The following is a 27,998-nucleotide window of genomic DNA, read 5'->3' as shown; positions in this document are numbered from 1 at the left end:
GCATCATAAACGAGAGCAGCAGTGTTGAGGCGTCCTAGACTGCGACTGCATCGCTCATCTAAATGCGTCAAGCCGCAGTGATCTCAGACTCCATTAAGCAATAGCACCACCAAGTGTCCATTTTGCGTAACAGCAATGCATAGATTTATTGTGAAGGCTGCTCGAAAGCAGGAAGTAAAGAATGCGATTCACAACTTCCGGTTCCGTTATTTATCATTTGACAGTCCCGGCTCGCTTCATTTGCCCTTTGCACCCCTACTGTGGTCGGTTGCTTTGGGCTCATGAGTGCGTTCATTCCGCGTATCGAGCAGCTGTCTGCCCGCGTCGTTCGGGTTTTGGGTTGCAACCCGGGACCGATGACGCTCCAGGGCACTAACACGTACCTGGTCGGAACCGGGGACAGGTGCTAAAATTATTACGAGATGTTGTATTTATCAATCGATTCCATTCATGATTGCAAACAAGTAGGGTAAAGGTAGTTTTCATGTCGTTCAGACAAATTCCTATTAAAATCGTTCACGTGATAGCATTGTTGGAATTAATTGTCATGTCTTCGTGTTACTTGGGCGGCGTGAATTTAATCCATGACATGACTCCGTGCCTCCCCAGAGAACTTGGCGTTGCTCTATTGAGTGTGTGTGGATGCGAGATGACGTTGTTGTTCAAACTCGGCAAAATAATACGTTTGCAAAACACAAGCATCATGTGTTCATTCCGTTCCGTCTGTCCTTTCTTTAGAAGGGTGCTGATTGACACGGGGGAACCGGCTGTCCCCGAGTACATCAGCAGTCTGAAGGAGGCGCTTAGCATGTTCCGTGCCAGCATTCAGGAAATTTTGCTCACGCACTGGCACCACGACCACACGGGCGGCGTGGACGACATCTGCAGGGACATCACGGGTGAGGACGACAACAAATACGGTAGACTGCAACTTTGACAGCATGCGTATCCTTTGCGGCAGGTTCTGCGCTCCGGGTCAGCAAGCTCCCCCGATCCGGCCAGGACCGGGAGGACTCGGGAAGCCACGAGTACACCTACTTGAAAGACGGAGATGTGGTCCGCACGGAGGGAGCCACGCTCAGGTCAGTAGCTAAACTTCTTCAATGTTGCCAGATGGAACGACATCACGCCGAGGCACGCATTTCATCCGACGCTTGCCAAATACGTAGTGGGATCGATTGGAAGAATCAATCCAATTGAATTTGGCCTTTCCGACCAGCTTTAAGTATTGACAACCAGTCCAAAGAGCAGATCTTCCTCCTCCTCATCATCATCATCATCACCATTCTTTTTCAGGGTGGTTTTCACGCCGGGCCACACCGACGACCACATGGCCTTGCTGCTGGAGGAGGATCAGGCTCTGTTTTCAGGCGATTGCATCCTGGGCGAGGGAACGGCCGTCTTTGAGGACCTCCACGACTACATGCGCTCGCTGAGGAAGCTCGTGGATGTTGGCGCAGATCTCATCTACCCCGGTGAGGCAAAAGTGTGCCGTCGTCCTGAGTTTGGCACTTAGCAGGACCAATCTCCTCCTCAACGGGGAGGCGGGCAAGAGGCTTTTTCTCACCGACCTAAAGAAGTGACTGGTCGCTGTGCAGGTCACGGCCCCGTGGTTCAAGATGCCGGCAGTAAAATCCGACACTACATCAGCCACCGCGATCAGAGGGAGCAGCAAATCCTGGCCACCATTCGGGCCAGAGTCGGCGCGCCCATCTCCACCACGGAGCTGGTCAAAACAGTCTACAAGGTACGTCCTCAGAGCCAATTGTTCCCACAAGGGCCAACTGACGGAAAAGGCGTGAAATGGAGCGCACGTCAAAGTTGAAGCGTACGTCAATACAAGCGTTTGCCAGGTTCCTGCTCACAACATCTGGCCACACTTTTTGGGACTGACTCCAGAGTTTAACATGTTTGCCCTCCAGGGGGCGCTCTGGAGTTAGGGCAGCTCTCAGCTGGCTCAACAAACGTCTTCTTCGCATTCATTTCATTGTCCTTTGCTTTTTCTAGAAAGGGAATCAATTGAAAAACAAGTATGATTTTTTTGTTGTTCTTTTTGTTTGTGTAGGACACTCCTGAGCATCTGCATCAGGCGGCCAGCGTCAACCTGGTGCACCACTTGAAGAAACTGGAGAAAGAAGGGAAAATAAGTCGAGGTGAGTCATCTGCGGAAAGGAGGTGTAACCGTGACGACACTTGAGCAGCTATTTTTCTCTCAGTCACGACGGAATCGTCACAGAGCAACACGTGGAAGTGTCATCTTTGACGGCCATCCTCCGTCCTCGACGCAGAAAGAAAGGTGTGCACGTGTGTTTGTGTGCATTCACAAAACTGACGATAGAAGACAAATGTGACTTTACAGAGAATAATCTGCAAAGAGCACCAACTTGTTCAAGGGCAAAGTGACGCGTGTCACATTAATTAATTTCACATTTGTGAATCCTATTACTATATGTGTAATTTTGAGTGAATTGTCAAAAAAAATCTCATTAAAAATGTCACATTTGCAGTTGGGAAAACTTGCACTGTTTGTACACATCAGCATATACTACTGCCTTTTCTATATATTGTATATCTTTTATTTTCTATGCTCTGACTGCTCTTTATTTGCTTTTTGGAATAAAGGGAGCAGCGCTCAAATTTCAATGTACTATGTACAAAGACAATAAAGGCTATTCTGATTCTGATTAGGTGCTGACGAGAAAGTGAAAATAGATGACGCACTAACATTGACGGAAGTAGATTTTCGTCCGTCACACACACGTTCACAACCACACGTTCACACTCAAACACGCGCCCAGACACTCGCGATGACATGAGCAGACATAGGCACACGCCCCTTGCACACGAAATGTGAGAGGCGGGCGGGCTGACAGGAAGCAACAATATGGCGGCGTTCGTGTTGTCAACCCTTGAGCTCCTCGTTGCGTGAACGCGGGAGAGCCGTCACGATGAGCCTCTGCGCACACTTTGTCCGGTAGGTCGCGCTCCCCGGCTGTCATGCCGACACATACGACACGAGGAGCGGCAAGAAGTGGCCTGTGAAGGCGACGTTCGCTCCTGTTTTGCTGGCGTGCTAAGGCTAAAGCTAGCGTCGGCTAGCTAGCCTCCAACATCAACAAACAGTCGATGCCACCACATTGCGCGAATACAGTCGCTTTTCTTGTCGCATTCAAACGTCACTTTGACTTTGACTTGAGTATGTTTTTCGTTGGCCATTTGCTACGTAGCTTTAGCTTTCTGTTAGCATTGGCGATGTTGTACAAGGTTGTGTGACGTCACGATGGTGCGTGATCAATATCCTTGACAGGTGGCGGTTGTTGTGAGGCTACGCGTCGCAGTGCGCTCGCTGCCAGAGACTTAAGCGTCACGACGATATTTGCATGACGTTTAGCCGCGGACGTCATTGGGGATGAAGTGTGTTGTTGTTTAACCCGCTGCTCTCTGTTGTGTTGACGAGCAGACAGGCAGAGGCCCTCAAGGCGGACATGACAGGTGAGTGCCTTCGGCGTCGAAGTTCACGCTTTCAAAAAGAACGTCTTGCACTCAAAATGGACCTTTTCCTTCATTTCGTCTGAAAACTTTGTGACATTGTGTTCCATGGTAACGGGATCCATTGCACCTGGCTAAAGAATTGTATGATCTAAACTGCTGGGGGGGATTAGGGGTTGCAGCCCATCTTTGGGGCATGAGGCAGGGTACACCCCGAACCGGTCGTCAGCAAATCCCAGGGCACATATAGATGAACGAGCAACTGTTTACAACTTCACGAACAATTTCGAGTGTTCAATGGACCTACCGTGTACGTTTTGGGCATGTGGGAGGAATAGCAGGCTACCCGCAGAAAACCCACGCAGGCACGGGGAGAACATGCTAATTCCACACATGGAACCCAGATTTCAACTCACTGCACTGCGGCGGACGTGCTAATCAGTGACCTCCGATTTTCTGATGATACGTACATATAGGAAATTACGATGTGCATACTAGTGGCACATGGTGATCGAGTTTGTGACTTTGGATGTTGAAACATGGGATTAGCGTGCCAACAACTTGCAGAGAACAAACAGTTCTCATTTTTATCACAATGAACACAATCACCAAGTTCCACACAGTTGTGCACTTGAGTTGGTGTGACATCCCAACTTGTTACTGTTACCTTGGCAACAGAACACAATGCACTCGTTTTGAAATGCAGCTACGACCGCATGATTGTGCCGAAGTAAGACATTTAAGAATATGAAGCGATATCCGGTCCCCAATCATCGTGTTTGTGACTTTGTGTGGGAATCTGTCGTTACCATGGCAACACAACACTGTATTTTCAACTGACGAATGATGCTTTGTTGGGAAATGGAATTACAGCCTCGATGAATGAGTCGAATCAATTTGTTTTTCTTATCGAAAAATAAATCAAGACTAACCGGTTGGAAGATTGTTTTCATTTTTTCTTCTTTGAATTGCTTCAGTCCATTGGGCATTTGTAAAATAAAGCAACCTAATGTTAAGTGGCGATGGACTTCTCCAGCCCGAGATCTAGTGGTGTCAAATTACCAGAATTTCAGTAGTCGGTACTAATATCTGTGATTTACTACGATTCTCGATACTAATTCGGTGCCACGGTCAAAAAATAACAGAATCCTCTTACTATTAAAATCACTAATGTATTTAAAACTGTTTAAATCGTGTAGTAAACTTTCTACATGAAAAAAGAGCAGCAGTGGCATGGAGCCTTAAAAACATAAAAACATGCAAGATTGATAATAGATAACAATATTCAACTCTATACATTAAAAAAGAGCAGCAGTGGCATGGAGCCTCTCATACCTCTCAAGCATTTTTTGCGAGTTGGCTTGTTCGAAGCTATAATTGCTCCGTAGTTGCGGTAGTTGCCATGGTAACTGCAGCGCTGCATTCTGGTGGCCAGCTCTTAATTGCCATGCATGCGTTTTGCGCGGCGCAGACTCCAAGCTGGCGGCGGCTGAGGCGTGGACGTCCCGCCAGGCCCTGCAGGACTTGTACCAGAAGATGCTGGTCACAGACCTGGAGTACGCTTTGGACAAGAAGGTGGAGCAGGACCTGTAAGCGCCGTCCTGCCTGGCCCATCCCTCACCTCGCCAACGCGTGTGACCGCCTGTTGTCCGCGGTCCTGCTTGCAGGTGGAACCACGCCTTTAAGAACCAGATCACCACCTTGCAGAGCCAGGCCAAGAACCGTGCCAACCCTAACCGCAGCGAGGTCCAGGCCAACCTGTCCTTGTTCCTGGAGGCGGCCAGCGGCTTCTATACTCAGGTGGGCTGATGTTCGGACCAGTCGCCGATTGGTTTTGTCGCCAGCTTTTTGGGCTCGGCGGCGCATCTCAACCGGTGGCAACGACACGAAGAAATGGCGATGCTGTATGTTTGCTGGGCTTGGCCGCTTCCGTTTGTGGGCCCAGAGAGGAGCGAGAATGCTCTGGTCTGATTGGCTGGCCGGCCCTGTGCAGCTGTTGCAGGAGCTTTGCAGCGTCTTCAACGTTGACCTACCGTGTCGCGTCAAGTCTTCGCGGCTGGGTATCCTCGGCGGCGGACCCAACGGCAGTAGCATTGTGACACCACAGCCCAGCTCCTGCTCGTACATCTGCCAGCACTGCCTGGTGCACCTGGGCGACATCGGTGAGCAAGAGCCAGACCAGCGAAAGGAGAGGAGCGGGTTAGGGTGGCCGTCTGACCTTCTGCCGCCTTTTGCCGCTTTTCAGCACGCTACCGCAACCAGACCAGCCAGGCCGAGTCCTACTACCGGCACGCCGCCCAGCTGGTCCCGTCCAACGGTGAGTCCCTGCCCGCCGACCCTTGACAAATTGCGAGCATGTCGACCTTGAGGCCGCTTGCCACCGGGCCCGTCGCGTGCGTGGCTCAAGCCCAAAGGAGACCGACCTTACTTCCAGCATTAGCTTTCCATGTTAGTTAGCATTGGGGAAGAGCAGGGTTAGCTCCCAAAGGTTTCACGTCCAAAGTTGAAGAAGGTACAGCTGATGACTCTGGTGCCTTCCAGGTCAGCCGTACAACCAGCTGGCCATCCTGGCATCTTCCAAAGGAGACCACCTCACCACCATCTTCTACTACTGCCGCAGCATCGCTGTCAAGTTTCCCTTTCCCGCCGCCTCCACTAACCTGCAGAAGGCGCTGTCCAAGGCTCTGGAGAGGTAGGCTCCGCGTGGCGTGGCGGGCTCTCGGCTCACGCGCAGCTTTGTGCCATGTGTCAGAAAAGGCCGCCCGATAAAGCTGAGGGCATTGCCGCTCGGGAAAAGCCGTCCATCCCATCACGTTGCGTCACTTAAGGTCCGCTCTGAAAAACATTATTTGCACAGCCGCGAGGAGTCCAGAGGCAAGTGGAGTGTGTCCGACTTCGTCAGGGCCTTCATCAAGTTCCATGGGCACGTGTACATGAGCAAGGGATTGGAGCAGCTGGACGCTTTGAGGCAACGTCTGGAGGAGCAATTTCAGGTACGCGTGCGTCCTAGCCCCACCCCTGCTGGCGCTGACCCATGTGCTTGCATGTGTGCGTGCAGAGGCTGATCCTGCAGAAGGCCTTCACTTCGCAGCAACTGGTCCACGTGACAGTCATCAACCTGTTTGCGCTGCATCACCTGCGAGAAACGGCAGCTGACGGCCAGCAGACGGTCAGCTGGTTCCAGCTCCTCGGCCTTTTCAGTAAGAACTAGGGGCTGCTCCATATTTCCTCTGCCGGTCCGCCTTTTTCTTAACAGCGTCCTTGCTCCTGGCGCCAAGCCCCTGTATTCCGCAAGTTGCTCGAGCATATGTATGCCATCTATGGCCTGCCTTGGTTTGTCTCGCCAGTGTCCTTCCTGGGCCTCATGTGCAGCCGGGTTCTGCTCAACAAGAACCATGGCAGTGGCAAAGAAGAAGAGGAGGAGGTGGCGGGAGAGTGTCCTCTGCCAGCCATCAAAGTTTCCCTCGATTGGCTCCGCCTGAAGCCCGGCGTGTTCCATGAGCCCGCTGTGGACCAGAGGCAGCAGTAAGTTGGTGCTCATGTCGTGCGGTGGTCCCGCAGCGGGCACACTGCTCACTTGTTGTCGCTTCCCGTCCTGCAGCATCTGGCCCTGGCTGGTCTCCATCCTCAACAGCTTTCAGCCCAAAGACCAGCACGTGTCCACATCTTCAGGTACCCGCTCCTTTGCCTCCTTTAGCTTGGCGACTTTCTGCGGTGACGGGCGTTGTCCCATTCACCCGTCTTGGCTCTCAGTCCACATCAAGCACTGGTACACCTCAGTCGGTGGTCTCGTCTGTCTGGTTCAGGACTTGTCTTGATTGAGGCTGCTGCCTCGTTGCTGCTTTTTCACCTTTCTGTGGAGAAACATCAGGCTGTGTAGTTGGTGACTTGTGTGGAACGTTCTTGTTCATCTTCAGTGACGCCACTGCCGGAGGAGTTTGAGCTTCAAGGCTTCCTGGCTCTGCGGCCGGCTCTCAGGTAGCGTTTCCCTACGGCGTCGCGGCCGATAGCCAGATTTGCCTGACCTTGGCGTCGCTCTTTCAGGTCAGTGGACTTCAGCAAAGGTCACCAGGGCGTTCCGGTGGACCGCGATGTGCTTCTGCTGCGCACGCGCCACCAGAGACTGGTCGTGCTGGGAAAGTGGATCGCCGACAACCAGCCGGGGTAAGGTGCCTCAAATCAAGACTGGTCGCCACTCGTGACAACACGTCAGTTTAACGATAATACATAGACTTAGCATCGACATTTATTAAGCTGACATTTACAATCAGTGGCGTGCTGGAATGATTTTTCAGCCCGGGAGTTTCAAAGAGTACCACTATGTCACTTAACTCCACTATTTATGTAGAGCAAGCATTTTGTATGACCCCGCCCCTTCCCTCCAGGCTCATCCAATGTCGCGCCAGTGAGGATGGCCTGCTGCTCTTTCTCAGCGACATTCCCGAGCAGGCCATCCAAGAGCCGGCGCAAGAGGAGCCGTGCGTGCTGCAGGAGGCGTCCAACGGTGAGGGCGGCATCGCCGGCCTCAAGTCAGTGCTGTCGGTGGGAAAAGCCGGCAACGCGTGGGCGGACGGCGCCGAGCGCCCTGTGGTCACTTTCAAAGAAAACATCAAGCCGCGCGAGCAGAGCCGGGAGCCCGCTCGGCTGCCCCATCAGAGGGACGTTGGGAAGGAGCGCCGCGACTCGGCCAAAGGAAACGGGCTGGCACCCTCTCCCTCGGTGGTCAAAAGCGAACCCAAGCGAGACGGCAAGAGGAAGTGCGAGACCAAGAAACCTGCACAGGAGAAAGTTCCAGAAGCTGGAAAACAGGTCACCTACATGACTCTGCTCTTCTTCATCTTCCTCCTCATTATTTCCTTGCTACGTTCCTCATTCCTTATGCAATCCCTCCTGTTTTCCTCCTTTCAGGTGAAAGCTCAAACAGAGCTGAGGAAGACTCCAGTCACTCAACCGCAAGCAGCAACGTGCGCCGCTTCCCAGTTCATCCCCATCCATCACCCCGGAGCCTTCCCGCCTCTGCCCAGTCGCCCCGGTACGCCCACTTGCCCGCCCGTCCGCTCGCACAAGCACATGAGTGCTGAACGCTCATGTGGCATTTTGCAGGCTTTCCGCCGTCCACCTTCGTCATCCCTTCTCCCCCGGTGGCGTTCCCGGGCCTGCAGGTGAACCCGGGCTTTGCCTTCTCGGCGGGTGTGTCGGTGCCAGGCGCCTTCCTGCAGGCCCAGGCGGGCTCACAGGCGGCCGGCGGCGGCGGCAAGCCGTCGCACATCCCGTACAGTCAGCAGAGACCATCCGGGCCTGGCGCCTCGGTGCTCGGCCAGCAGCAGCCGCAGATGCCCCACTCGCAGCTGCAGGTGTCGTCGCCCGGCAAACCCGTCCAGCCGTTCGCCATGGCCAAGAGCCCGCCCCACCTGCAGCAGGTCAGTCGCAGTTTTGCAAAACTCGGACAACTCTCACTTGTACAAATTCCCTTTTACTTTGAGCGAAAACCAACCTCCTCTCATTTCGGAACCGTTCGCCTGTTTGCACGTCTCGATTGGTCACAAACGCTCGAGTGCAATCTTGGCCGCCGCCCATCTCTGGTTCTCGTGAGTCATGCGTCTGGGCCCCTTTGTCAGGCGTTTGTGCAGGATGCGCAGCTGTGGAGTCCCAGCCAGGCGGCGCTGCAGAAGCTTCCGCCATCCGTTCAGATGTCGCTGAAGTCACAAAACTTCTACCTGACACCTCAAGACACCGTCAAAGTGTACGAACACCAGGTAGCACCACCGCCCGCCGCCGACAAGCAGATGAAGTTCCCGCCCTACTGGGACGCCGCCTCCTTCCGGCCGCCCGATGACAGGACGAGGCGGCCCCCGGAGCAGGACATGGTGACCAGAGGAGGGGGGCCCTTTGAGGTGAGCCCACTTTCAAAGTAGCTCGCCTTCTTTGGCTTTTGCGTGTAGGCGTCCCACCCGCTTAGCTTTTCCAAATAACTTTGCAACCCTGAAGCTCGGGTCGCCGTGGTGACCCGAGCACGGCTTCGCAATGGCTTTGTCACCGTTCCTTGCTGACTTGCTGTGCCTCCTCCGCCTTTTTGCCGCTTCCTCTCCTTCCTCCCTTGCTGCTCAGGGGACCTCGCGTTCGCCTCTTCTCCCTCCTGACCTGTTGAACTCTCTGGCTGCCGATGTGGACGACCGGGACCAGCCGCTCTTTTCTAAGTCTCCCGATTTGTCCCGGGCTCTGTCCGCTCCTCTTAGCTCGCTTGCCGGACCCAACATGTTTGTACGTAGCTCCGCCCTCATCCCTCCGCTCTCCGCTTCCCTTGCGTGGCCACGCCTCTCCTTCATACTGTCTCTTCCTTTTCCCTAGCTGCCCAATCACAGCAGGCAGACAGACGGCGGCCTCCGAGCGCCCGGCCAATCGTCTTCCCTCTTGTCCGCCGCGCAGGTTAGCCCCGCCTGCCTCCCGGCTCACCGCGACCACCAATCGGCTCGTCAAACGTCTGCTGGCCTTTTGCTTGCGACCAGTTTCCACCTCTGACTCAACTTTGCTTGTTATGTGTGCGTGTCAGGAGTACAACCAGAACAGCATCTTCAGTCAAGCCTACGGGAAGAAGATGGCAGCGAGCTCCAAGTGCGACACTCCCTCACTGCAGCAGGAGACGTCGCTCTACTCGCTGTTTGAGTGGACGCCATGGTCACCCTCACTGCCCGCCAGCTCAGGTGCAGTGCGTCCTCACGCATGCGCGCGGCACCAGCCGGCCGGCTCACCGCCTGGTCTCTGATTGGCAGATCACTCCACCCCGGCCAGCCAATCCCCTCACTCGTCCAACCCCAGCAGCCTGCCGTCCTCCCCGTCCACCCACAACCACGCGGCGGCCCAGGCGGCCTTCTCCAATTTCGGGCCCATCGGTGCGCCAGACAGTCGTGAGCGCAGAGCGCCGGACCGCTGGAAGGCCGACAAGACAGGTGCGTGACTTTCAAGCTAAACACATTGTGCTCCCCTTGCTTTTTCTAAGTAGTGGTGGTCCTGTTGGTACTCAACCACCTCAAAGCTCGTCAAAGTGGATTGACGGTGGGCCGTGTCCCCTGCAAGCCTTGTTCAAAGCCTGCTTTTGCATCCCTAAGAAACTTGCACCTGCGCTACTGCTATCCAAATCCGTTTCAGTTCAAACAGAACAAAGATGACAAAGCCTGTCATGTTGACGTGCATGTTGCGCAATACGCTGCCATCAACTTTGCTTTGCGTCTGCTTCAGGCGGCACCAGCAGCTTGGGGTTGGACTACCTGCCGGCCGCCACCTCGGATGCCGGCTGGCACCAAGCCCCACCCGGCGGTAGCTCTTGGGCCAATCAAGAGTCTCCCATGGAAGAGTCGTCCTCCAGCGTTCTGCTGGACAGCTTCAAGGTAGCCTAAGCGCCACGCCCTCAGACGGCTGGCAGCACTTGTGCTCTTCTTGCCCCGAAGATGTTCCGGGCGTGCATGTGTGTCTTTTTTTTTTTCCCCCAAATCTGCCGCCTTGGGCTCTGTTGCAGTCAATCTGGTCCAGCTCGATGATGCAGTCGGGCCCGTCGGCACTGGAGCAGCTTCTTCTGCAGCAAAAGCAGAAACAACAGCGAGAATACGGCGCCATGAACCCGCCGCACTGACCTCCCCTGCCCCGTACGATGACATCATCGACATCATGGCTGCCACACTTTGACGAACGCCAGCAACTGTTGGTGAACGCTGGGGGGGTTGGGGAGGCGCCGCCCTCTCCGCCCTTGAAAAACAAGACCAAACAGGATGAGACGAGGCCGCCTCCACTGAAAGGGGGTGGGCTGATGCCAACGAGGGGCGTCGCGACACCGCACGCATGTCATCATTGCTAACAAAAAAGGCGCGCACACAGAACAAAAGCACACACGCATGCGTGAGTGGACAGGCAGAACTGGTTTGTCCACGCTGGACATCCGCCAAGGCCACTGCTGCAAGTATGAGGGGCAGCGAGGACCCTGCGGTGGTCAGGTGACCTGAAGATGGAATTCCTCACTATTTCCATTTGTCGCAAAGGAAGAGGAGGAGGATGTCTCAAAATGTCTGGCGTGCCAGGTGTACAAAACGGTGTCGTTAGTGATTTGTCATTTGCCGTCTTTTAGGGTGACAGCTGCTGTAATCATCTCGCCCGCTAGCTCACTAGTTTAGCCCGCGTTATCATTTCTTCCTCTTGTGCCAGTTCTCGAGCAGATGGGAAGTCTTCTGGACGATTCATTTTAAGCTTAACGACGACGGGAGGATGAGGAAGAAAGACTTGTCCGCTTTATAAATTTTAGCATTGCCGAGGCATGCGACGATGCGTGACCGCCGGCCCGACGCCCCACCTCCTCTCACTTGCACGCCCATGAAGGGGAAACGCTTGCCGATGAAAGTGGCCCGTCTCGACGTTGACAGACGGTGCGTAGGAAATGCTCATATTTGCGTGACAAAGATCATGGGATGCTACTGCTCTTTTTGTGTTTTTGCTGCCAATAAATAGGAAATCTCTCATGCTCCGTTGTGTGTGCGCACGTCCGCGGAATTTGTCAATGATGAATGAACCCGTTTTTATTTTTTCAAAATTCTATCCAAATGAAAATCCTGCCATAATGTAAAAACATGATTGACGGACTGAAGAAATTTACTGACGGAAGCAAGTGAAGATTACACTTTGGCCTGGCTTGACCACTTTATCCTCACAAGGGTCACAGGCATGGCGGTGCCTATTCCAGCCATCTTAGGGCGGTCCGCGGGGTACAACCTGAACCGGTCACCAACCAATCGCAGGGCAGACAAACACTTGCACTCCCACTCACACCTTGGACCAATTTGGAGCAGTCAATCGGCCTACCATGTATTTCTTTGGAATGTGGGAGGGAACCAAAGAAAACCCAGGTGGGCATGGGGAGAACATGCAAACTTCATACAGGAAGAAGCCTGGATGTGAGCCTCAGCACACGTGCGGACCAGTGTGCCACCATGGAGAAGTATCTACACAAATGTTGACAGCCTGAAATTCTATTCGCGACGTGTTGGGCGGTCTCAAACCATTTTGTCCCCACACAAAAAGTTCCACTGCGTAATTGTTGATTACCAGATGCACCTTTTCTGAAATCAGTTGTGTTCTCTTGAGCAATCGGTCGATGTTGTGAATAAACAGTTTTTGACTTCTGCAAATTCAGCGAGACTGTCACGTGACTAGAAGCGCCGTCAGGTTTTTCCGTATCGTTCGCAAATAAGTCACGCCCTTCTCCTCAAATCTAGTCACTTTACTACGAAGTTTAGCGGGTAAACACTTTGTCTTGTGTGCCGACACCGTGAGTTTGATTCCCACATTTGACAGTGTGTGAGTAACGGTGACAAAAAAAAAAAAACTTTAGCGGGTAAGCGGAAGTGACGCATTCTGCCTTGTATCTTGTTTGTGACAAGCGCAAGATGTTCACGCCGCTGGCGTGCGCGCTCCTGCTAGTCGTCGTCGCGCTCGTTCCCGTTGTCATCAGACGCCACCGCCGGAAAAGGTCAGTGATGCCAGAAGACGTCCGCTTCCTTGTGACAGTCCAACTTTGGCGTTTTCCTTGCGTTGCTTGCTAGTCACTCGGGTCACTGCTATCGATTGCGAAATAAATCATTGATCAAGCGATAAGAATCTGCAGCGTCCGTTTTGTGATTTTTATGTTGCCACGTTGGGTGAAAAGTCTGCGACAAGCCCGACTGGTCGCCGATATTGGCCGGGGTTCTTCCAAAAACAACTTTTGAAACTAATACTAACCCTCTTTATAATAGAATCGTCTCGTCTGTGTAGAGTAAATGAGCCACTTCTCATTTGTTAGTTTTTGTATTGTTGTATCTAAGCTGCAATTGTATAGTTCTAATGAGTAAAAATGACACGATTTTTTTATTTAGTTAATTGCTTTAATTAATAGCAGGCCTTTATTATTTTTGGTTCATTTTCAACAGTTTTTTGTTGTAGCCACCTGGGGGCAGTATTGAGGGGGAAAGGAGGAATAAATGATTGTTTTGCTTGCTTATATGGAATAAAAACAAGTAATGTAATTATTCACATCCTGTAAGAATTTATTTCTCTCTCTCCTTATCCTACACACACTTCGTTTCTACCTCACCATTCCGAATGAGCTGCCACTACCTGCCTTATTTTTGACCGACGCATCACATGACAAGTGACAAGACGTGCTGGTTTTGTGCGTGTCAGATGTGAAGGCGAACCCCCGCTGATAGATGGCTGGATTCCATTCCTGGGAAAAGCTTTGGAGTTCAGGAAAGATGCTCACAAATTCCTGGAGGAGCAGCGGAAAAACTTTGGAGATGTTTTCACCGTTCACATGGCAGGTTGGTCTCGCTGCCTCGCTCCAAATTTTGAGGGACGGTCCCCTCATAATCCTGATGCATAACATTTTACATTTTGTAATGTTGTAAATGTTGCAAGCGGACATTGTAATTAGAGGATGGGGCATCAGTAATTGTGCTGCTCCGTTATTCATCCGCGGCCCGAGCACCCATTAGTCATACGTCCATCAGTTGCTGAAGCAAAGAGGAAAAGTCGAATGGGAAATGGAGTCAAGGCGCTGTGATGGTCCTAATTGAGCGCAATTGATTCGGCAGGTCGCTACATGACCTTCATCATGGACCCCCTGATGTACCCGGCAGTCATCAAAGAAGGCCGGCGCTTGGACTTCCACGAATTCAGCGGCCGTGCAGCGCCGGCAGCCTTCGGCTACCCGCGCATCACAGAGGGGACCTTTCCGGGCCTGGCCGAGCAGATCGAGCGTGCCTATGGCTTCCTCCGTGGGGAGCAGCTGACGGCGCTGACGCAGAGCATGATGGGGAACCTCATGACGCTCTTCCGTCAGGACCACCTGAAGCCGGGTGCCACCTGGCGCGAGCGCGGCTTGTACGACTTCTGCTTGGACGTCATGCTGGAGGCCACCTTCCTGACGTTGTACGGCCGGCCAGCCCAGGGCTCACGCCACACCCACGCGGCACAGCTCAAGACCCACTTTGTTCACTTCGATGAGGCTTTCCCGCTGCTCATCGCTCAGGTTCCCGCCTGGCTGCTGGGCCGGGCCCGCACCGCCCGCCGGAAGTTGACGGACTACTTGGCGCCGCCCGGGATGTCTGACTGGGCCGACGCCTCGATGTTCATTCGGCGCCGCGCCCAGCTCCTGGAGGGCCACCCTGTCATGGGCGACGCTGACAAAGCGGGTCAGTACAACTTTTGCGCCAGGCAGTTTGACACAGAGCGAGGGGTAATGCTGAGCGTTGCCTTTCAGCACACCACTTGGCCATGCTGTGGGCATCGGTGGCCAACACAGCGCCGGCCGCCTTCTGGGCAACGTACCACCTCCTGAGGCACCCGGAGGCCCTGCAAGCTGTCCGCCAGGAGATCCTAGAGGTGCTGGAGCGCAGTGGGCGTGGTTTCAGCGATGACATGGACCTGGCACTCGCCGCGGAGCAGCTGGACCACATGATTCTTCTGGGTAGGAAACCCGCCGCCGCCGTCGCCTCTCATGCCCGCCTGACATGCCGCTGGTCCTCAGAAAGCACCGTCCACGAGAGCCTACGCTTGTCTTCGGCATCCATCAACATCCGCGTGGCTCAGGAGGACCTGAACCTGCGCCTGGACGCCGAGCACGTTGTGGCGGTGCGGCGAGGTGACATTGTGGCACTGTATCCGCGCAGCGTGCACATGGATGGCGCCATCTACGAGCAGCCACAGGTAGCGACCGCCGTCACGTCTTTGCCCGACCACTTGTCATTCTTTCTCCGGTTGTGGATTTGGTGTCCCGTCAGGCATTTCGCTTTGATCGCTTCGCCCACCAGACGGAATTCTTCAAGGACGGACAAAAGCTTCGCCATTACCTGATGCCATTCGGCTCGGGCGCGTCCATCTGCCCAGGACGCTTCTTTGCCGTCAACGAGATCAAACAGGTCGTGTGTCTGCTGCTGCTCTACTTTGATCTGCGGCTTGAAGCGGGTCAGCCTGACCCGCGGCCCGACGGCAGCCGGGCAGGCCTCGGCATCCCGCGACCCGATCATGATGTGCGCTTCCAATACCGCCTGCGTGGCACTGTTGCCCGCTAGTCCCGTTTTTTGCCAGTCCTTTCTGTAAAACGCTCACCACATAATTCTCAATCTTTATCGGCACAATGCGGAAAAACTGCTAAACTAGCCATATCGATATTACCACCGTGGCTGGGCTCAATTTTTCAACAAGATTAATGTGCCCTTCAAACTAATGGTTCAAGCTAACACATTCAAAGTTACGGTTCTGTATGAGCCATTCGGCCCTCTTGAATTGTTTTTGGGTTGATGTGGTTTACGCCACTAGGGGAGTCTTAATTACTGGGAAGCCAATAAAAGCCAGGTGGATTACGACACGGGCGGGGTTGACAGGTGGAAACAGTTTTCGACTGTGCCGACACGCCAAAAGGTTACGAGATCATTTACAGTGTCAAGGAAAATAAACCTGCAAGTATCTTTTTATTTGTACCATCAACAACAGAACTGTCCGTCTGCTTATTTTAAGTGCGAAGGCACATGTCCTAACAATCAGCCATCATACAGGGTTAGTCACTTCAGGTTCAATCTACTCAACCGATGGAAGAAGCCAGTTTTGAAGGAGCTACTCTCAAACTTTCCAGCTCCTCCCTTTCCTGTCTCTTAGATCGCTTTTCTGCGCTTGTGAAAGTGGCACGGCAAGGCAAGTCATTTCTGCAAATCGGGTGGGGCGTCCATCATATGACCCGCGTGGAACATATGCAAAGGACGGATGGCGATGTCCGCTCAACTACTTTGTCCAAGTCGGAGCACATGCGGCTGCAGAAGGCAAGGCGGTTTCAAGTTCCCAGCAGGATTGCGGAGAAGAAGGAGTCTGGCAAGACGCTGATGTTGCCGGCCGTGGCATTGTCCACGTAGATGGCCGTGTACTCGCCAGCCTGAGCCGCAGGAAAAAGTAAGTTATTCTCCAGATCTCGCCGCCAGTCTCATTTACATCCGAGAATGGACTAATGATCAACATGTACCTGTAAGAAGAGCATTCCCGTCAGATTGATGCTGAAGGCTCCTCTCACGGTGGCCACGCCCACCACCGAATCAATGGAACTGGAAAGCACGCATTAACAGTCACGGACCTCGGCCATGCAAGCTCACGTATACGCCGCGCAACTCACGGTTTGGTGCGACAGAGTGACTCGATGCAAATGGCTGCCCTCACGCTCTCACGCAGTCGCACCTGAACACGTTCACCTGACTCTTCACACACAAACGCAAGCAATTTATGCAGATGGCGAGGATGACAACGATGATGACGTCACATGACTGACTGAGGCAAAGGCGGGCACTCAGCAGGTAAAATCCGGACTGGGTGGCAGTGTAGCGTCCGTGGCTCACGTCGAAGCCCCGACCGCGTTGAAATGCAGCCACGAAGGGCGGGGCCTACAGGGGCAGAGGTCACAGGTGTTACCTCGCCGTCCGGTGGGTCGTTTGCGGGGACGTCACCTGACTGAAGGGGGGAAGCTCCACCAGACTGCGACTGGCCACCTGCACTTCTTGGGGGAGGCGGCCGAAGAAGGAGGTGGAGACTCGAGGAGGGCGATCGCACAGCCCGCATAACACGTTCGCGGAGGCGCCTGCAACACGCCACACGGGGGATGGCTGATGGTGGAGTGGTAGACCATGAGTTCGATTCCCACATATGATGGTGCGCATGTGACTTAAAAAAAAAAAGACGGCAAAAAAAACACGCCACACGAAAGACAGGAAAAGGATTGCGGAGCGCCGATTGGCCGCACCCAGGTTGGCGCCCCCTAGCGTTCCTCCATCTGCACTCGCACAGACTCGCCCACATGTATCCACGTTTGCGTGGGAGGGGGGCGTATAACAACGGAGCCCCGACTCAGGGTTTTCCCTGAGTGAAGGTGAACACGTCGGGCGGAGGTGTGTTTTGCACACTCAGAAAAGCGAGCGCTGCATTGGTAAGTCCAAATGCGTTTCCCTTCCTGCAGTGGAGGCTCCCTTGTCGCGCGGACGGCGGTCGGTGTCGCTGCAGAAATGGTTTTAGTGGCGCAACTTGTCCTTCCTTACACCCTTCAAACTGCTGGTTTCAAAATTGGACAGATTCAGCAAGGAAAAAAGAAAAAAAGCCTATATTGACCCAACTTCCAGGGTCTGTCTAACTTTGAACCCAAATTGGCTGGTTTTTAAACCAACATTTCCACGGGTGTATGCCAGCGGCCTTCATTCTTAACACATAGGTAAGATTTCAACATATTTGCGTTCCTTGACGTTACTTTCCAGTGACCTTAGGCTTGCTGGGAAGAAAAAAACATTTTGTTTTGTTGTCACGTCCCCAAATGCAGCTAGCCGCGACGTTACCGTTGAACCTGACGAGCGAGTCATCGATGAGCTGCCGCCGATGCGGACAGGGCGCCGGCCTTCCTGGGTAGCTGCGAAGTCCTGGAGGTCCCCGGGAGACGTGCTGGACACATAATGACATGGCCACCGCAATAAAGACAAAACTTGTCGGCAAAGGTGCGTGTGAGTGTGTGTGCTGAAGAGGAAGCCCGTGTGTGTTTGAAGGTGATTGCTGGCTTGCAAGTGACCTTTGTCGTTCTCGGGGAGCTTTGGCGGGCGTCTGAGTTGTTGATGAACATGAGCCAGGATGTCCGCGGTGAAGGTGGTGCAGGCGGTGTATGCAGAGACTTATCCTGGAGGGAGCAGAGTTCACTTGGCTTTCACTTCATCTGAACTGCAACTTGATACAGTGGACCCCAATAGTTCCAATACTGCGTGGTGATCACAGAGTTGCTGCTCATTCCCCGACTCTCTGATCATGACACGATGGAGGAACTATCCGGGTCCGCACCATCAACATCTCTATCTGGTTTCGAGAGGAGGTGTGCGTGTTACCTGGACCACCTGCAGCGCAACCTCCTGACCGCTGCTTGTTGTGTTCACCATCATCGTCGTCATCACCATCATCATCATCAGTGGGCGGTGTCTGAGTGTCTTCATGTTTGGATGGCGCAAAGATTCACCTTCTGCCTCAGGCGCAACCATCTCGTCCTTCATTTATATGTTCATCGCACGCCTGCGCACCCATGTTAGAGATAAGGGGGGCGGAGCCAGGGTGATGTAATGTTCCATAGAAGGGTCTGATAGGCTAGGGACGCGCCCCTTATATTGCATCACCCACATGTCATCATCTTCTGGTTGACCAAGATGATGGCATCTTTGCTTTGCTTTTCTTCTTACTTTTACAAGATCGGTGGAGATTCAAAATGACGCTCTCTCACAAAATGTCCTTCATTGCAAAAACTTTGCATTCTCTGAAAAGAAGTAAGTCAGCGACGTCACATTATAGTCATTTTACATGCAACCATCGTCTTGAACCCGTATGTGTGTACAACATGGTCCATCCATCCATCTTCTTCCGCTTATCTGGGGTCAGGTGGTGGGGGCAGCAGCTTTAGGAGGGACGCCCAGACTTCCCACTTTGTCCAGCTCATCCCAGCGGATCCCAAGGTGTTGTTCCCAGGCCAGCTGAGAGACATAGTCTTTCCAGCACATCCTGGGTCATCCGCGGGGTCTCCTGCCGGTGGGACATGCCCTGAACACCTCCCCAGGGAGGCGTCCAGGAGGCATCTGTTCCCTGCGGTCCTCCCACGCTGCTCCATTCCTTGTGTGAGCAGAGGCGGAGTGTGATTTCGCAAGCTATGGGTGGAATGATACCCTTCTGCGTTCTGCAATCAGACTCACTTGGCCTCTGCAAGTAAATGCATTCAGCGCTGTGCCTTTAAGTGCTGCGTGAAGTCTCGTGAGAGTGAGATTTAAACCAGGAAGTGAATGGAGCACGAAATGCCCGCCATAATGGACAGCCTCCGTTCTCTGTCTTCTCCATGCCGATTAATGCGAACCAGGAGATCTTAAGGTATTCGTCTAAGTATTTAACAAATAAGCCATCCATCAATTTTTTGTACCAATTGTCCCCACGGGTTCGCGGGGGGGAGGGGGGGGGGGGGTGCTGGAGCCTATCCCAGCAGTTATCGGGCAGTAGGCGGGGGACACCCTGAACCGGTTGCCAGCCGATTGCAGGGCACACAGAGACGAACAGCCATCCGCCCTGAGAAAGATATCATTTCTGATAATCGCAATAAACATGTCGGCCAACGTGCGATTGTAGCAAGCAGCCAGCAGGTGGAGACAAGGTCTTGCGCGCAACTCTTCTCCTCAACCGCTTCGCCAACTTTTCACGCCAAAAAATACTTGACAACTCTCCAATTAGCACAAAGAATAACCGACATGAAAATGAAGGCACCTTGCAGGCTTGAGTGTCTCTGGAAAAAAACAAGACTGAGTTTTTAGTCTTAGAAAGTCTTTGTATAACTGGAGGGAACGTCAACGCTGCGCTCCGAGAACTATTTCCATTTTATTTTGTCATCTTTCTAAATTCTGAGTCCAAAAATTCAATTACGGCTTTTGAAAATGTTTTAACCATGGTCGAAGTATTACATGACAATATTGATTATTGCATAAAAGTTATTGTCATGTATGTAGAAACATAAATTAAGTCTTGCCCCCGCCCCCCCCAGGCAAAAAGTAGTGACATTCTTACTTTCGAACTGCGCAAGCACTTTTGATGACAAAACTGTAGAATCATCCTGTTTGCAAAAGAATGAAAAGCAGACAAGTGTAGTGCCTTTTTATATCTGTGGTGTCTCAAGTACTGATGTCTTTTATTTCTTTTTTTCAAATGTTTAGCTGCTCAAGGTGTGGAGGAAGGCAACAAACGTACCTGTGGGAGCATACGGAGCCCCTCCCCCACCTGCAGAGCCCCCAGCGAGGACTTGAAAAGGCAACACCTCCTCCCACTGTTGTGCATGCTCTTTTCATGCAAATAAAGCACCACACACGCACGCACGCACGCACGCACGCAAACACACACGCTACAGGCGTGTAACAGGAACAGGAAGTAACAGTCTTTGCACAAACACTCCCTATGAAAACTGGTTTGTATTTCGGGATATTTGGTGGTGTGACGCGGCAGACGTGTTCTTTCTAGCCTCAAACTTCACCGGAGTCCTGCAGGAAGAAGGCAAAAAATTACATCTTAGGCTCAACGGAGATCTTGATGAAGGACACCTCATTGGTCCTGGTGTGACCCAGCTACTGAACTAGACACTTTCACAAAATCCTTTGGGGGAACTAGGAGATGGGGGGGGGGGGGGGGGGGGGGGGGGGGGGTTGGAATAGCTGGAGCCATTGAGGGAATAGCTGGAGCCATTGAGGGAACAGCATTTATGTTCAGTTCAGGGCAATGTGGAGGAAAGAGCAAAGCGGAAAGCTCCCAGGAAAAACAAGATGGTGGGAACCCAAAAGAACCACAAGATGGCCTAAGGAACAAAGAACTGGTTCCCAAGGAAAAGAGTGGTGCTGAAATAGGAACAAGGAGATGTAGGAGACAACAGAAGAAGCAGGTGGTGCGCAGGAGTCAGAAAGAAGTAGATACTCAACAGTGAGGTCTCAACGTAAGAAGGATGCTTTAAAGAGAGTAAGATGCAGCACTTCACAGGCCGGATTGTGGACGAGCCTTCTCATCAACAGACCTGGGACCAGGTCTCTGAAACTGTCCCACTCCCTCCAGCTATAAACGGGGGAATAGAATTCAGGAATATTCTATTTTTTACTCCTTTTAATGCTTGCCTGATTTTGTTCTTTTTCTTAAATGATGACTGCTATACCCTGGAATTTCCTCGTGTGGGCCAAATTAAAAAATAGCTCATCTTAACATTGTGCTGAAAGAAAAAGATGACTTGAGGATTTCATTCAAGTGGAGTGTACATCAACTAAATAAAAAAAAAAACTGATAGACTGTGACTACAAACACTTGTAAAAGATTCAACTCACACCCAAGTTTCGTTTAAGACTAAGTCAACCCACCGTAGTGAACAAATGGGCTGGAGTGACGTACACAGTTGGAACAGTTCATGGAGTAACATACACAGTTGGAACAGTTAATGGAGTCATTCTTTTGCTTACCGCCGCACGCGCACACTTAGTACTTTCAGTAGTCCCATTCTACAGTAATTACATGGAAAAAAACAGTCGCATAATGTTATCTTTTAGCATGTGGTTAATCTGTGCAGGCCTGTTTCCTTTAATTGTAAATATGCATAAAAACCGTTGTAGATGCCTGCAATGCACTGATGCCATTCAAATTCATTACATTAGGGTGTGCGCGCGCGGGGGGGAAGGGTGCGCTCGTTATTGAAACTTGACGCTCAGGCTCACTTGCGATCGGGCGCAGTCGCGCTTTACGACGCACGCGCCGACGTCGTCGCGTTAAAACGATGGACAGCGAAGGCGGCCAATCGACGTTTTTTGCGGGACTGACGTACATCGCCGTTAATCTGTTCGACCAACGGGGATCGTTCGAGCGTCCGACTGCGTTAGCGGCCCGATCTTCAATGCCGCCGTATGTTGCACGAGTCCCCACCCCCGAACTGCTACGCCTAATGGCGGCTGCATCTTTTTGCACATTCTCATGTTCCGCTTGTAAAATCCATGTGTTCTCAAGTCGGTAAGGAGAAATCCGTGTTGTTTCATAAGAAGGTTGACGAGTATTCGAGCTGGGTTCTGGTTGCTGATTTTTATTTATTTTTTTATTGGGGGGGGGGGGCACTTGTCTCGTCGCTTCTGTCATACTTTGTGCACTTTTGAGCAAAAGATGGAAACGAGGCCACACGCTCACTTGCACTTGGGAGTTTAGTATGGATCCGTTGGTCAGGTAGCAAAAGACGAAAGAGAGGAAGGTAGGCAGGCAGAGGAGAAGAAGTGCGCCACTGGGACGACGGCGGAGAGTGAGCCTCAAGATGGCTGCCTGCCACTCAGGGGAGGGGCGAGCGGAAAACTCAAATGGCGACGATGACGCTTCGCTTACTTTCGGTGCCGATTCTCCGACGACGCTTATCTTGCCAGCTGTGGCCGGGCGTCGGCACGCAAGTATGCGGTGCGATGTACTTAAACGTGAGCCGTCGTTTAACTCTCCGTACAAATTGACATTTTATCATTTTTATTTCCCTCCGCCTGAGTGGGCGGGATGTGCGACCGAAAAGTCGCCGCCTCATTGGTCCAGACATACATCAATCAATCAAATGGCGCCATATGTCGCCCGCGCGGAAGAAATCGGCTATATTTCGTGCGTAAATCGACAAAGACGAGTTAATGTGACCTTCCCGGTGGAGAGGGTTACCATTTGGGCACTCAAGTCGCTCACATTTACATTTTGGAGGCAAAAACCCGCCGGGCATTCGCTCGGACAGGAGGGGGCGTGGCCCGGGTGGCCTTCGTAATACGAGCCTCCGTTCGCGCGGTGAAGCCCTCTGGCGCGAGGGGAGCCAATCGGCGAGAGCCAAGCCGCCCTCGACCCCGCCCACTAACTTATATCAACCACTCGGCCGCCAGCTTGCTCGGCCATTGGCACAATAACACGCTCAACGCCGTCGCCAAGGAATTACTCCTGTCCATCGTTTTTCTCGCCCACTTTATTTGACTCCCCCGAAGCAATGGCAGACTCCAAAGTTGACTCCGCGTCGGAAATCTCAGCCAAGGTAAGAAGAAAACGACGACAAGAAATTTCTGTCACGGTGGTGCTGGTTGCTAGCTAAGCCGCTCACCTCCACAAAGCTGCGCGGGCATCACGCGTCACTTTTATCAAATTTGTATCTCAATAAATCATATTTTAACGTCAAAAAATACCAAAAACAAAAAGTTCTCGTCGTTTCTGCACTCGTCTGGCGCCCGAACAAGCCGGCGCCAAACGTGTTTTGCGAGCATCTCGGCCGCTTCCACATGTCACTCGAATGGCGCGAGCTCATCCTCATTGTCTGCTCGCGAGCCGTCTTTGTTTATACGAGCGGCTCGGTTCCCCTTCTACAAGAACCGACGGACGAGTGAGCCGCAACGGCGTCCGGGGAAGAGCATCGGCGGCTGCCGGTTTGTTCTTTAGGGCTGGAAAATTTTTGTCGCGTCCCGTTGTGCTCTCGGTTCCGGTGCTGAAAGTTGCTCTCAAAGGAGCCGCCGTGTTTGTTGACGGGCTCGGGTTTGTCGGCAGCGCTCGCTCGTTCGCTCATGCTTCTTGTTGCTGCTTCCGCGTCTCCCTGCGAAGCTTTACACAGAGTTTTTTTCTACTCGTGGTTTTCGAAGGCGGACAATGCAGAGCACTTAGGTGCGTGTGCGTGCGCGCGCGGAGGTGTGATACGCTGTGCGCGCGCTTCGTGCTCGCAACGTGCTCAAGTTGAGCGCCGCGTGCACGCGCTTATACCAGCGTAATGTAACGAACGAAACTTCACCCCACTTAAAATAATTGTCAGTTTTGCTCAAATTTACCCGTGTTGAAGAGATAATCGGGTTAATTTTATAATTAAAACAATAAACGGCGAGATCCATTTCAAGATTCCCTTTAATTTGGGGCCCCGAGGACCGAGCGGGAGATTTTCGGTGCGATCTGGGCCATGTGTCTTCTATTGTCCTCCGTTACACGCACGCTCCTCTTCAACCCACCTCCCGCACTTACTCGCCCCCACCACCGCTTTCCACAAAACGTCACCCCTCCCCCTTGGCGCCTTGAGCTGGTTTTCAGTCGCGTCTTGCATTGTGGGAAATGCAGTGCGTCTCCCAGGCGTGCCTGGCGACATATGGTGGCCCATGCACTACAATACCCACAATGTCCAAGGAGCCCGCCAACCAAGGATCGGATTACGAGTCTCGAAAGAGGCTGGAGTGCTCCCAGCATGCACCGCTGTTCCTTTTAGACAGCAGGAAGTCTTAGATTAGAGACGGCATACACTGAAAATGAGATGTTTGTACCACTCACCAAATGGTTTTGTTTCTTCTTTGTATTTGGGTGCCTCAGGAATTGAAGGACAAGAAGCTCGTGGAGGAGAAGGAGAATGGCAAAGATTCTGCCACCAATGGAAAGGTGACGCGAACTGCTCACACACACACACGGCACTCGCAAAAAACAAAAACACTTAAACGCCCCCTGAAAAATTCCGCTTATATTTATTGCGTAAATGTACCTGTTTGTCATCAAAAGGGTTCAACCAAAAGTACAATGTTGTTTACATTTTCCAATGTTCATTTTAAAAAAACTACTATACATTTCAATATGTTATTTCACATTTGTTTTCAAAAATATAGTTCTAATCATGGCTCACGATATTATATTGGCGGCGTCCCCACCGCTCAGGAGGCTGACGAAGGGGACAAATTTGCCAAATATCGCCAATAACGAACGCTTGCTCCCTTGAGGTGAAGACACTGCGTTTTTCTGGACATTTTGCTGGCACCTCTGCTCAAGAAATTGCCGCTTGGCTTGCCCCACGTTGTGCTCGCGTCGCATAGGTGTTGCATTTTGTTAGTTCACCACCAGATGGCACTAAATTCGACACATTGTCCATTGTTTTTTTATACGTGGCTATGGCCTAATGCCCTTGCCCCAAATAAACATTGTCTTTGTACTGAACTGCCATAAGAGGGCGCCAACGCTCTTTTCGAAATGACTGAGAGCAGAAAGGTTTTCAGCAAATGGCAGGAGATTGGTCAAGAAATGGCGGGCCACGAAGATAGCAAAGATCATTCTAATGATGATTTGGAGTTAAGCTGCGAAATGAGAGGAAATGAACTGTGTAAGAGCAACCCCGAACATAAAGTTTGCATTCGCAGGAGAATGAGGAGAACGGCGAGCCCGAGATTGACGACGAGGAAGACGACGAGGTCGATGATGAGGACGAGGAAGATGATGGCGAAGGTGCCTGAAACGCATCCTCGGTCTCCCTTCCGAGCAACGCGGTTGCTGACCATGGCCGTTGTTGTCGCGCAGGTGACGAGGAGGACGAGGATGAAGACGAGGATGAGCTGGAGTGCGGCACGAAGCGGGCGGCCGATGACGATGAAGACGACGACGACGAGGTGACCTTACTTTTCGCGGCTTTTCGCTCTTTTCAAAACGCGTGTCCGGGAAACAATAAGTCAAGGAAAAGCCAAGAAACGGGAACACAAATCAAGGTTGCTTTTTGTGCCTCCCACTCAGGATGACGTGGAGACCAAGAAGCAGAAAACCGATGACGATGATTGATGCGGCGGCTACCGACGGCGGTGGCCCACCGGGCTGCTTCCTGTGGTTGTTCTCAGGGGGCGGGGCCGGAAGAGCGCTCATCGAAACAAAAGAAAATGTGGTCATTAGCGATTAGATTTCAACGCCCGCCGTCCTCACGCACAATCCGGCCTCAACAACAACGACTACAGCGGAGAATTAGTTTGTATTTTTATTTACATTTTATATTTTTGTACATATTGTTGGGAAGGAAGCAAATGTTATGTCTTGGTTATCAAGATCTGTAACCATATGACACCCAAGCCCAGTCCAAAACGTTTTTTGACCGTTGAACTCAGAGCATTCCACTTAATTTCATTTAATGTATGGTATGTACTTGAGCTGTACTATAGAACGACTTTGTGCTTGCTCGCTCGCTCGCTTGCTGGCTGGCTGGCTGGCTTGGATGGAGGAAGGCCGAAGTAAAGAAGAGCCTCTTTCTTTTTTGTTTATGGTTGTTTTCTGTCCGCCTGTTTTGGTGTACGTGCAAATTTTGTCGTTTGACAATAAACCGGACTTTTATTTTGTGACTTTTACTTTGCTCTCTGGCTTCTTGCTCTTCACCTGCCGGGTGCACGCTGGTTAAGCTTTGTTATTCTTCTAAGTCGGAAAATTCCAAAATCATTTTCTTCACAATTTATGAACCAAATAAACAAAAGAAAAGCATTGGAACTAAGCAATTAGATTGTAGGGGGGGGGGGGTCTATTCCAGAGCCCTTGGTGATGTCAAGAGGTATCGAGTGGCGTGTCACGTGAATGACATGTCAGCTCTTGCCAGAAAGAATGTTCCCAATGGTTGCCGCCAAGGTAGGCTGACTTTCTGTCCTGACGTTCAGGCCCCAGCATACACGTGGCAACAACACAAAGTGCTAAGAATACCATTTCAAATTGCAGCTAAGAGTGCAGATGACCTCCTGTGTAATCTGCTGATTGGCTAATAGATGTACCTCAATCTCGTGGCCAACAAATAATGAAGCCTTCTTATTCTGTTCTGGCGCCTTCACAGCAGCGCCCCCTAGTGAAGGACTTTTAGACTATTCTCCGACCGAGGTAAGAACGGATGCCGAGTTGAGCTTTGCTTGTGGGCTCCAGCAGATTAAAAATGGATCAACTTCTTGCCCAATTGGCCTGAGGCTTTTTTTTTTTTGTGTCATTGATGAGAACTGTAATGCTATTGCTATGTCAAAGTTATGATTGTGTGACTTGGTGGTGTGATTCAAGATTTTTTCCCCAGGAAAAGGTGTGCCATGGATGAAAAAAGGTTGGGAAACACTGCTCTACACGCTCTGGTGTCTGGCATTTCTCTGTGAGGTCTTTTTTTATGTCTTCTATCCACTTTGATATCCTGCACCAATAGGAACGCTCGTGTCCTCTTCACCCGTGTATAAATAAGGCTAACAGTGGGCGACAATGCAACTCTCAACTCGCCGTGTCTACTTGCTTATGCCACTGGGGCATGCACAAATGCGCAAACACACACAGTAGACAGATTGTCATTGAGACACAGCCTCATTGTGCGTCTGTGGGACACGTACACGTAGGAAGCATTAGTGAGAGCCGCGTGTTGTCCGCTGATGTCAAAGTGGTGCGTCAGTACCGCGGCGTCACTGTCCTCGTTGGGTGGGACCTCGTTGCCGCAGCAGCATCTCCACTGGCCTCCCTGACGGTTTGGAGCCCCCAAAGCAGCTCGCAACGTTGCAAAATTGGCAAGCTCAGCTTTCATTGTTTCTTTGCAAGATGTTCTTTTGTGCAGACAAGATCCATTCATCCATCCATCCTCCCATGCCTCCCTCCCTCCTTGAGTGGCCCAGCAAGAATGTCCAGATTACCACAGCAGGCCTGCACGTGCACAAGCGGGTGACGGCCGTGTCGGTCAGACTTCTGATTTGTCGGCCTCCCGGCACGGGAGCCACTGAGGTGATTAGTGATCATGTTCCAGCAGCGCAACATGCTCATAATTAATCGGACTCCACTAAGCTGCTGTACTTTGGCAACCGCATGCAAAATAACAGACGCTCACACTGAGATGAAAAATGAAAGTAATCTTTATGGAGCAATAGCAATTTGCCCCGTCCGGCTGCATATAGACAAACTTTACTAACATGATTTGGAGTGTTGAAGGGAAAATGCCATTTAAGTAAAGGACAATTTGCTTGTGGCTTGCATCCTCGTCCTTCTCATCATCCTCATTATCTTTATTGATAAATTTTTCGGACAACTTGCACACATCCAACGTGTTTTTCTCTTACTGGTGCCAAGTAACTGAGTGTTAATTCTACAAATAACTAAATATTTCTTTAGAACAGATATCAGAATCAGCGTCAAGCCAGGACAAGCTGACTCGT

General features: G+C 51.9%; 5 protein-coding genes and 1 long non-coding RNA gene across 8 annotated transcripts; 5 read left to right on the top strand and 1 right to left on the bottom strand.

Moving 5' to 3' along the window:
* Window positions 1-177: 177 nt before the first annotated feature.
* lactb2 (lactamase, beta 2) lies at window positions 178-2,684 on the top strand. The gene is made up of 7 exons (XM_049747910.2): window positions 178-403; window positions 739-899; window positions 962-1,082; window positions 1,297-1,475; window positions 1,599-1,747; window positions 2,066-2,153; window positions 2,217-2,684. Exons 1-7 carry the CDS (start codon window positions 282-284, stop codon window positions 2,261-2,263), a joined length of 867 nt encoding a protein of 288 aa, XP_049603867.1. The 5' UTR covers window positions 178-281; the 3' UTR covers window positions 2,264-2,684.
* A 128-nt stretch (window positions 2,685-2,812) lies between these two features.
* smg7 (SMG7 nonsense mediated mRNA decay factor) lies at window positions 2,813-11,995 on the top strand. Of its 2 annotated transcripts, XM_049747675.1 has the most exons (23): window positions 2,813-2,974; window positions 3,461-3,492; window positions 4,961-5,078; window positions 5,157-5,289; window positions 5,483-5,651; window positions 5,735-5,806; window positions 6,031-6,181; window positions 6,347-6,482; window positions 6,548-6,689; window positions 6,837-7,014; window positions 7,091-7,161; window positions 7,407-7,467; window positions 7,534-7,653; window positions 7,875-8,298; window positions 8,398-8,521; window positions 8,593-8,909; window positions 9,108-9,383; window positions 9,598-9,750; window positions 9,838-9,915; window positions 10,040-10,190; window positions 10,260-10,436; window positions 10,726-10,874; window positions 11,003-11,995. In XM_049747675.1, the coding sequence occupies exons 1-23, from the start codon at window positions 2,949-2,951 to the stop codon at window positions 11,114-11,116; spliced, it is 3,372 nt and encodes a 1,123-aa protein (XP_049603632.1). In that variant the 5' UTR covers window positions 2,813-2,948; the 3' UTR covers window positions 11,117-11,995. The 2 variants fall into 2 exon arrangements, with proteins under 2 accessions (XP_049603632.1, XP_049603633.1); XM_049747676.2 differs by lacking the exon at window positions 9,598-9,750 and having other exon boundaries at window positions 2,814-2,974.
* A 745-nt stretch (window positions 11,996-12,740) lies between these two features.
* cyp7b1 (cytochrome P450, family 7, subfamily B, polypeptide 1) lies at window positions 12,741-16,004 on the top strand. 2 transcript variants are annotated; one of them, XM_049747793.2, is made up of 6 exons: window positions 12,746-13,000; window positions 13,693-13,829; window positions 14,103-14,702; window positions 14,771-14,977; window positions 15,038-15,216; window positions 15,291-16,004. In XM_049747793.2, exons 1-6 carry the CDS (start codon window positions 12,918-12,920, stop codon window positions 15,579-15,581), a joined length of 1,497 nt encoding a protein of 498 aa, XP_049603750.1. In that variant the 5' UTR covers window positions 12,746-12,917; the 3' UTR covers window positions 15,582-16,004. The 2 variants fall into 2 exon arrangements, with proteins under 2 accessions (XP_049603747.1, XP_049603750.1); XM_049747790.2 differs by having other exon boundaries at window positions 12,741-13,000; window positions 14,771-15,216.
* LOC125985239 (erythroferrone) lies at window positions 15,962-18,569 on the bottom strand. The gene is made up of 8 exons (XM_049747909.1): window positions 18,408-18,569; window positions 18,101-18,205; window positions 17,874-17,976; window positions 16,998-17,128; window positions 16,823-16,934; window positions 16,670-16,751; window positions 16,523-16,601; window positions 15,962-16,435 (listed from the first exon to the last, which is right to left on the bottom strand). Exons 1-8 carry the CDS (start codon window positions 18,567-18,569, stop codon window positions 16,337-16,339), a joined length of 873 nt encoding a protein of 290 aa, XP_049603866.1. The 3' UTR covers window positions 15,962-16,336.
* Window positions 18,570-18,740: 171 nt separating this feature from the next.
* On the top strand, window positions 18,741-20,406 carry LOC125985284 (uncharacterized). Its single transcript, XR_007487266.1, has 3 exons — window positions 18,741-18,836; window positions 18,949-19,428; window positions 20,259-20,406. It is a non-coding gene; the product is annotated as an uncharacterized lncRNA (long non-coding RNA).
* Window positions 20,407-22,939: 2,533 nt separating this feature from the next.
* Window positions 22,940-26,189, top strand: LOC125985272 (prothymosin alpha-B). The gene is made up of 5 exons (XM_049747954.1): window positions 22,940-23,107; window positions 24,412-24,477; window positions 25,224-25,308; window positions 25,381-25,469; window positions 25,591-26,189. Exons 1-5 carry the CDS (start codon window positions 23,063-23,065, stop codon window positions 25,633-25,635), a joined length of 330 nt encoding a protein of 109 aa, XP_049603911.1. The 5' UTR covers window positions 22,940-23,062; the 3' UTR covers window positions 25,636-26,189.
* The last annotated feature ends 1,809 nt before the right edge of the window (window positions 26,190-27,998 follow it).

This window comes from Syngnathus scovelli, chromosome 17 (genome assembly GCF_024217435.2).
Source record: "Syngnathus scovelli strain Florida chromosome 17, RoL_Ssco_1.2, whole genome shotgun sequence".
Taxonomy (NCBI): domain Eukaryota; kingdom Metazoa; phylum Chordata; class Actinopteri; order Syngnathiformes; family Syngnathidae; genus Syngnathus; species Syngnathus scovelli.
The sequence above is the reverse complement of the archived record's forward strand: the minus strand, read 5'-3'. Positions and strand labels throughout refer to the sequence as shown.

Coding starts and splice junctions, on each gene's coding strand:
- lactb2 (XM_049747910.2), top strand. CDS start 282: ATGAGTGCGTTCATTCCGCGTATCGAGCAGCTGTCTGCCCGCGTCGTT. Junction 900..961: donor CATCTGCAGGGACATCACGG/GTGAGGACGACA, acceptor CCTTTGCGGCAG/GTTCTGCGCTCCGGGTCAGC. Junction 2,154..2,216: donor AGAAGGGAAAATAAGTCGAG/GTGAGTCATCTG, acceptor TTTTTCTCTCAG/TCACGACGGAATCGTCACAG.
- smg7 (XM_049747675.1), top strand. CDS start 2,949: ATGAGCCTCTGCGCACACTTTGTCCG. Junction 7,654..7,874: donor ATCGCCGACAACCAGCCGGG/GTAAGGTGCCTC, acceptor CCTTCCCTCCAG/GCTCATCCAATGTCGCGCCA. Junction 8,910..9,107: donor GCCCGCCCCACCTGCAGCAG/GTCAGTCGCAGT, acceptor CCCCTTTGTCAG/GCGTTTGTGCAGGATGCGCA.
- cyp7b1 (XM_049747790.2), top strand. CDS start 12,918: ATGTTCACGCCGCTGGCGTGCGCGCTCCTGCTAGTCGTCGTCGCGCTC. Junction 13,001..13,692: donor AGACGCCACCGCCGGAAAAG/GTCAGTGATGCC, acceptor TGTGCGTGTCAG/ATGTGAAGGCGAACCCCCGC. Junction 15,217..15,290: donor CCATCTACGAGCAGCCACAG/GTAGCGACCGCC, acceptor GTGTCCCGTCAG/GCATTTCGCTTTGATCGCTT.
- LOC125985239 (XM_049747909.1), bottom strand. CDS start 18,569: ATGAAGGACGAGATGGTTGCGCCTGAGGCAGAAGGTGAATCTTTGCGC. Junction 18,206..18,407: donor TTGCGCTGCAGGTGGTCCAG/GTAACACGCACA, acceptor TGCTCCCTCCAG/GATAAGTCTCTGCATACACC. Junction 17,129..17,873: donor CTCGCTCGTCAGGTTCAACG/GTAACGTCGCGG, acceptor GGCGTGTTGCAG/GCGCCTCCGCGAACGTGTTA.
- LOC125985272 (XM_049747954.1), top strand. CDS start 23,063: ATGGCAGACTCCAAAGTTGACTCCGCGTCGGAAATCTCAGCCAAG. Junction 23,108..24,411: donor CGTCGGAAATCTCAGCCAAG/GTAAGAAGAAAA, acceptor TGGGTGCCTCAG/GAATTGAAGGACAAGAAGCT. Junction 24,478..25,223: donor ATTCTGCCACCAATGGAAAG/GTGACGCGAACT, acceptor TTGCATTCGCAG/GAGAATGAGGAGAACGGCGA.